Genomic DNA, 8,657 nt, shown 5'->3' with positions numbered 1-8,657 from the left:
AGTTGTCTATCACATGACTTCCCTAAATAGCAAAAACTTTCATATCAATGTCTTAGGTTGCAAAACCATTAACTTCCAGCATGCTAGCATTACAGTGCCAGATGAAAGTCGTAATACATAAGCCACCTATTTGGTTCGATCAAATGGGATCGCCATCAGTGAGTCCGTAATCTCAACCGACGGTGACTGCATCTCCATCGGAGACGACACTAGAAACTTGAACACGACGAAGGTTGTGTATGGATCTGGTCATGGAATAAGCATACGTAGCATTGACAAGTACGACAACGAAGAGCCTGCGGAAGGGATCTCAGTTGTGAATTGTACTATCAGGAACACCACGAATGGTGTGAGAATTAAGACTTGGCTCTCCACTCCAAAAAGGTTAAATGTGTCGAAGCTGCACTTCGAGGACATTATCGTAGGAAGTGTCGGTGGTCCAATTTTTATCGATCAGCAATACTGCCCACATAATTTGTGTAAATTGCAGGTACGTATAACCATACATAATTTGTTTGATTCAACCTAAAACTATGATCAAACTTCTCATATATATATATATATTGCATTCTTTTTTAGGAGATCCTCATTTTTTTAGATTAGAAATGATGTTTTCAAGAATATTCGCGGCACCACTACAACTAAAGTGGCGGCCAGCTTTTCTTGCAGCATTGCCCTGCCGTGCGAGAATATTAAGATTAGTGACATTAACCTCCTATACAGCTGAACGGAAGGTCATGCTACATTTGCATAACATAAAGCCCAAACTTTATGGTAAGCTGAACCCTCTTGCGTGCAAAAATTATGCCTAGGTTTCCACTTTAAGTTGCCCCTATGTATAGCTCTCTTAGAAAGGAGCTAGCGATAATTACTCAAGTGCGTTATGAATGAAGATATATTTTTGACTGAAAGTTTTGTACTTACCGTGGATTTGCATTAGTGGATTATTGGGTCTCTAGATGTATAAGTGAGTTTAAATGAGAACGAAATGAGTTGAAATTAGGATGCTTTATGTTCCCTTAGACAAATTAAATATATAGAGGTCTGCAAGTTGCTCAAAGCAAGTTCATTAGGGAATTTTGAGTAAAAATATCCCGAGCCTTCAAAATTGAAATACTTAATTATATAGAAGATAAGCAACAACATAAAAAAAAAATATCTTATGTGTTTTATTCCACTTTCATGAATTATGTTGCGCTTGCTAATTAATAAATATTAGAACTAGTTAAATTTTCGTCAATCATCAAAATCAATATCATAGTTAAAAAAAATCTTCCCCTTTTTTCTCGATGCATGACAATACTTAATTTTATTTCTTTAAAAATCAATCTAAAGTTTGTATGAAGCACTCAAATCAAGAATATCTTCGTCCTACAACATGCTTCATGTGCATGTAGTATATCTCATGCTTCTCCGTTCTATAGACTTATATCTCTGTGCATTTGAAACACGTAAAGTTTAACATGTCTACATATATAAATTCATGTAGACGAATAATTTGTTTTGCACTTGCAAGAGATTTAGAAAGTTTTGAATCATATTATTTTACAGAAAGATCTCCCTTTTGGTAAAACAACGCGAATTTTGCCTAATATACTTAAAATTGTTGACGAACATTGATTGTAACGATGACGAAGATGATTACGTCATTACAACATGGAAGATGATAATGATGGTATGTACCTTAGCGCAAACTTTTTTTTTTTTTTTTTAAATATCATTTTAGAATTTTTATTAACTCCCAAATTTAAATACATAATCTAAGGCCAATAATTGATGTTAGAACTATGAGCAGTTACTTTTCTTTATACGTAAGTTTCCAATTGCAATGTTTTGTTTTAGTAAGTTTAACATGAAATTACTTGCTCTTTTATTCAGCAGGTCTCCAGAGTCGTTGCGAATTTTCGTCTTCCTAATGTACTCTAGGACAGTTTGTAAAAACTGATACAGTTAGCGAATTTCCAACCCCTTGACTTGTAACTTGAAAAAAATAATCCAATTTACCAAAATCAAGGAGTTTACGGAGAGAAGAATTTTTGATAAAAAATATGATTACAAAATTTATATATTCTTAGTTAATAAATTGTATATGTACAGTAAAAGATATCTTACACATGATATTTTGAATTGCTGATTCTCTTTTTTTTTTTTTTTTTTTTTTTTTTTTTTTTTTTTTTTCTTACGAAAAATGTATTTAATATTTTAAACATAATATAGGATTGTCAATGAATATGGAAATTTTATAAAATTTTGTAGTTTTAGTTAAATTTTTAATTTCGTACTTATAATTAATTTTAAGGCTTAACTCCTACATTTATAACTTAATTAATGATATATGTACAATATTCAAATTTGTTTTTATTGGCACAAGATATAAAGATAAGGTTTATAGAAAAATGATTTCTGTTTATATCCCAAATTTATATATTTTCCTTCTGCTGAAAGTAAAATGCTTTTTGACTGCTCTCCAGTAATATTACAGGTAAAATTATCTACTGAATTAAATGCTATGCATTTTGCGTATCTATCATGTCCAAAACTGAACACTGAAATGCATGGACCTTATTACCTATTATTATTTACCCCTTTTTTGTTTTTATTTAATTAAAATAACTTCCTTATATTAATTTCTCTAATCCATCTTTATTTTAAAACCTGTATTATGTATATTAATTACAAATAATTAATTTCTTTTTTACTTTTCCTTTCAAGTGTGTAAATGTAGGATGAGTTGTTTTTACAGTGTGTGAGCATTTGGATGAACTTTTATATATAACCAATGTTAGACTTATATAAATTATGATAAACTCTATTAAGTTGGAGACACCATTAATTACTAAATCTTTTCTTTCAATCACACAGTACGTATGCATGTCTTCACAAGGATGGCCATATATATTTTATGATGAGCATAGTACATGTGTGTAACGTGGGTATTAGATATGACTATAGTTTTTACTAGGCAAGCGTACTTAAAATGCATATATCATATGTAAATTGTGTCATCATTCATAGACATGCATGCTGCTAGGTATATTATATGTAATGAAATGAAATGAAATTATATGTAAATTGTATTAGCATACTCATAGGTGTATTATATGTTCATAATGAAATTATTAATACCAAGTCGAAATGACAGCAGAAAGAGATGTGTAATGATAAAGAGTTTACTCCAATGAAAATTTCTGAAAATTTAAGAAGAAATAAAAGGTTTAATCTAATCAAAATGTCCAGATATTTAAAAAAATACAAATGATTTAATGTAATGAAAATGTCTGAAAATTTTTAAAAATATCAATAGGGTGATAAGAATCAACGATGATTGAATCGACAAAGACCCTCCTTCATTATTGACTCCAAATCTGGACAGCTTTCTCCAGCAAATCCATCAATTTGAACCCTTAACGACTCTAGTTCTTCATCAGTGGAGCCAGTAATTCCGTTGGCAGAACTCGCAACATCAATTTCAGGCCTAACAACATCATTTTTAGACTTAACCTTTTCATCTACTAAGTTCATTAGCGACCTGAGACCTTCATCTGCAGAAGTAAAAACAGTTTTCTCGTCGGGTTGCATCATTAGCATATTAGAGTTCTCCAATACCATTTCGCCTCCAATGTTCATCGTCGTTCTTTCTATCTCGTCATTGCCAAAGCTTATTACTGGCGCATTCCCTGTTTCATTGATGCCCCTTTTTACTGCTGCCTCTCCATCCATTGCTGCTGTAACAATTGAGTCAATGTTATTAATATTACTGTTAGGTTCGTACCTAAGATGATCATTATGTATAGATAGAATAATATCAACAAAAGATAGCTCGTATGCGCATTACTTAATTAGTTCAAAATCATATTAGATTTAGTCCTAAAATGTTATGATAGTAAAACATTGCTATAAGTTTTCGTACTTAGTTGATGTGAGATTACATTCTAAACAAACACTTAAGTAATGTACATATATCTACATATAACATCAACTAGGTAACATATAAATATGTGCATATATATTACTATAGGTTCTTGTACTTAGTTGCTGTGCATTACATCCCAAACAAACACTTAATTACATGCATATATATATATATATGTCTATGTATATATAGATGCGTAGGTCTATGTACATAGATGTATATATCACACTACATGTATAAATATATGCGTATCTCGATTGTCATTCTCTCTTTCTGGTATGATAAATTCTTCAATACCAGTCATGCTTTTGTCTTTCTCTGTTACCAGACATCAAACACTCATTATACGTAAAAGAAAAACACTTCAGTTTGTGCACATATATAGATACAGACATATATATATATATATATATATATATCACCTCAGCTACGTACATATATAATATGTTAATACCTTGATTGGCTTTCTCATTTTCTGGAATGACAAATTCTTCATTGCCCATCGTGCTACTTCCCTCATCTGCTACCAATTATGAAGCATTCATTACATTTAAAAGCAAGAATAAAAGCAATATATACACAATACATGGTCGCCGAAGTATGAGCGTTAGTGGTTTTAGGTATAGCTTGAAATATATATCACTATCCATTTGTTGAGTTAAGGTAGACTTACAAGTGGTTCTAGGTTTAGATCGATGGAAGAGTTGGAGGTCCTTCTTGGTTTTTCCAGAAAAACCACCAACGTCTAACTTTTGCTCCCCCTCATTATTATTTCTCCTGTACAGCTCTTCTACATAATTCTTTTTAGGCTGCAGCATCTTCTCTCTAATTTTATGCATGTTCGTATTTTCTTCTGCCTCATCAAGAATAATACTTTCTTTTGCATCCTGAACAAAAAAATATATTACTTGTTGCTTAATCATATTATAACTAAAGATGTTCATAAAACTGTACCCACCAAATAAATTTTTGTACTTTTGTCCTTGGGTTCAAGTACCAGTTTCTGTTGGAAATCCTTTATCAACTACAGAAATTAGAAACAGAGTTTATTTCAGCCGTAAAATTTATAAATGTATTGTGTGTAATAATCAATTTAATTACAAATGGATCAACCTCTTCTTCCACCCTCTTTCTCTTTCCCTTTTCCTTCCTCTGCACATCCACCTGCGCAGCAAAAAAGAATAAGAGAAATCTAGAAAAAATATTTTAGTATTAGAAAATTAATTGTGACTGCGATATTTCCACTGTATACACTGAAAAACAACATACAGAAGGAGTCAGTTTTTCCCCATCCGCCACCTTCCTTGGCCTGCCAACCTTCCTTCTTACCGGAGTACTTCCTTGTTCCCCATCCAGCTTATTTTTTCTCGGCCTGCCTACCTTCTTCCTCACTGGAGAACCACTCCCTTCTTCTGCCTTTTCCTTCCTTGGCTTGGGAGTCGGCTTCTCTGGGTAGAGCTCATATAGTATAAAGTCCGTGACTTCCACCGCTGATCGGAATAATCCCTGTGATTCCCTATGAATGAAATACTGCAGTAACACATCAAGTAAATGTTGTCAATGTTCTTGGGAAACCATGTGTAGAGTTCTCAATTTCTAGATGCATGCTCCGAAAAAACCAGCTTGTTCAGTTCAAAAAATTAATGGGACTTACTGAATCATATCTCATAGTTGCACGTCGCCGTCTCTCTATAGTCCACCCTTCGGTTCTTTGCCTAATTGTGTACCGATGACTCGTTTTGGGTGGAATGAGTTGGTCAGAAGTATACTACCATCAAGAAAATTAACCATTTACCAATTTTCTACAAAACCCATTTGACATACAAGATGATACGAGAGATTTAAGCGACAGAAATATTTACTAACCAGTTGGATGTTATCAGCTAAGACCAGAAGATCCTCTGGAAGGGTAAAAGAAACTGTGGCTCTTCCTGCTACTGGACATTTCTGTCGTTTCTTAGGTTGCTGCTGGTGCCCCTACACACATCAAGCTGTAATCTAAAAAACCTAGAAAAAATTTGATATCTATATATATATATATATATATATATATATCTATGCACATATATATGCAGATTGTGGACGCACCATTTGACTGGGTTCGTATGGATGGACAATTTCTTCATCAGGCCTTCTGAAAGAAATGGGGACAGCTGCCACGGCCTCAGATGCAATATTTTCTCCTTCTGCAGCTAACCGTTCTGCCTCGGCTGCTTCGCGTGCTTTCTTCTCATTCTCTTCTTCTTGCACCTTCGCTCGCAACTCCCTTACCCTTTTCTGTTTCAAGGGGGAGCGTGTTAGTAAATTTATTTTAAAAAAACCCACCGGATCCTTCGCGTATCTGTATAGTTCGATACTTACTCCGACTATAGCTCGTACTCGATCAATTAAGTTTGATGCTTCTGATCCTTTAGAGGTTGAATTTCGGTTAGATGCACCTGCATCTTCATGTCGTTCAATGTGTGGCTGTATTTCGGAACCAGTGAGTTCTGAACTCTCAATTTTTGTATGAGACATGTTGTAAATTGAGAGAGAGATAGGGAGAGAGAGAGAGAGAGGGAGAGAGAGGGACACGCACAGAGAGAGATAGAGAGAGAGAGAGAGAAATGTAAATTGAGGATGGCGGCGTTGGATATTTTATTACATATATCTTTTGTTTTTTTTTTTTTTTTTCCCCTTATTTTAGAGTAAAAGAAACATATTTTATTACATTTTATATTTTTGTCTTAACCTAAAAAATTATTAACTTTTATTTTTTTCCGTCCATCTACGTCTCTTTTCTCTTTTTTCCCTCTTTCAATCCATCCCCTTTGCCCACTAATAAATCTGACCAATTAAAGCTAAAAAATCTGCAATTATTTAATAACAAATATAGTTTTTATCTCAGCCTACTAAGCCTTATATATTATGTGTGTGTGTGTCTGTATATATTTGTAGTAGCATAATATTTTCATATATATATATATATATATTCACATATTGATAATTAAATAATGCCCTCTAGTAAAAATTTTGAGCACAAATAAAATAATAACTTTTTGTCTTATTTTATTATAAAGATATTCTTGATGCACATTTAGTTTTTCATTATCAAATATTTTTTTTTGAAAAAATATATACACGTGTGAACAAATAAATAAAAAAATATATATGTGAATACAACTTCGAACTAATATCAAATCCTTCTATGCCATGAAAAAAATATAAATTCTTATATTTAACTTAACACGTATATGATTTTTAACTCTAATCGTGGTGTTTATTAGTGTCGCGAGAAGATTTTCGTTCTTTTCTTTTGTTATGAAAAACAAACAGAATTCGAGACTCAACATGGTTACCAATGCAGTTGTCTATCACATGACTTCCCTAAATAGCAAAAACTTTCATATCAATGTCTTAGGTTGCAAAACCATTAACTTCCAGCATGCTAGCATTACAGTGCCAGATGAAAGTCGTAATACATAAGCCACCTATTTGGTTCGATCAAATGGGATCGCCATCAGTGAGTCCGTAATCTCAACCGACGGTGACTGCATCTCCATCGGAGACGACACTAGAAACTTGAACACGACGAAGGTTGTGTATGGATCTGGTCATGGAATAAGCATACGTAGCATTGACAAGTACGACAACGAAGAGCCTGCGGAAGGGATCTCAGTTGTGAATTGTACTATCAGGAACACCACGAATGGTGTGAGAATTAAGACTTGGCTCTCCACTCCAAAAAGGTTAAATGTGTCGAAGCTGCACTTCGAGGACATTATCGTAGGAAGTGTCGGTGGTCCAATTTTTATCGATCAGCAATACTGCCCACATAATTTGTGTAAATTGCAGGTACGTATAACCATACATAATTTGTTTGATTCAACCTAAAACTATGATCAAACTTCTCATATATATATATATATTGCATTCTTTTTTAGGAGATCCTCATTTTTTTAGATTAGAAATGATGTTTTCAAGAATATTCGCGGCACCACTACAACTAAAGTGGCGGCCAGCTTTTCTTGCAGCATTGCCCTGCCGTGCGAGAATATTAAGATTAGTGACATTAACCTCCTATACAGCTGAACGGAAGGTCATGCTACATTTGCATAACATAAAGCCCAAACTTTATGGTAAGCTGAACCCTCTTGCGTGCAAAAATTATGCCTAGGTTTCCACTTTAAGTTGCCCCTATGTATAGCTCTCTTAGAAAGGAGCTAGCGATAATTACTCAAGTGCGTTATGAATGAAGATATATTTTTGACTGAAAGTTTTGTACTTACCGTGGATTTGCATTAGTGGATTATTGGGTCTCTAGATGTATAAGTGAGTTTAAATGAGAACGAAATGAGTTGAAATTAGGATGCTTTATGTTCCCTTAGACAAATTAAATATATAGAGGTCTGCAAGTTGCTCAAAGCAAGTTCATTAGGGAATTTTGAGTAAAAATATCCCGAGCCTTCAAAATTGAAATACTTAATTATATAGAAGATAAGCAACAACATAAAAAAAAAATATCTTATGTGTTTTATTCCACTTTCATGAATTATGTTGCGCTTGCTAATTAATAAATATTAGAACTAGTTAAATTTTCGTCAATCATCAAAATCAATATCATAGTTAAAAAAAATCTTCCCCTTTTTTCTCGATGCATGACAATACTTAATTTTATTTCTTTAAAAATCAATCTAAAGTTTGTATGAAGCACTCAAATCAAGAATATCTTCGTCCTACAACATGCTTCATGTGCATGTAGTAT

The 8,657-nt window shown here is 33.2% G+C and overlaps 1 protein-coding gene across 1 annotated transcript; it reads right to left on the bottom strand.

Moving 5' to 3' along the window:
- Positions 1-4,365: 4,365 nt before the first annotated feature.
- Positions 4,366-6,842, bottom strand: LOC148240393 (uncharacterized). The gene is made up of 3 exons (XM_088209511.1): positions 6,275-6,842; positions 6,002-6,190; positions 4,366-5,890 (listed from the first exon to the last, which is right to left on the bottom strand). Exons 1-3 carry the CDS (start codon positions 6,428-6,430, stop codon positions 5,705-5,707), a joined length of 531 nt encoding a protein of 176 aa, XP_088065637.1. The 5' UTR covers positions 6,431-6,842; the 3' UTR covers positions 4,366-5,704.
- Positions 6,843-8,657: the final 1,815 nt, after the last annotated feature.

Source organism: Carica papaya, chromosome 8 (genome assembly GCF_054855325.1).
Source record: "Carica papaya isolate Zhongbai chromosome 8, ASM5485532v1, whole genome shotgun sequence".
Classification (NCBI taxonomy): Eukaryota; Viridiplantae; Streptophyta; class Magnoliopsida; order Brassicales; family Caricaceae; genus Carica; species Carica papaya.
Note: the sequence above shows the minus strand (reverse complement) of the source record. Positions and strands in the feature narration are given on the sequence as shown.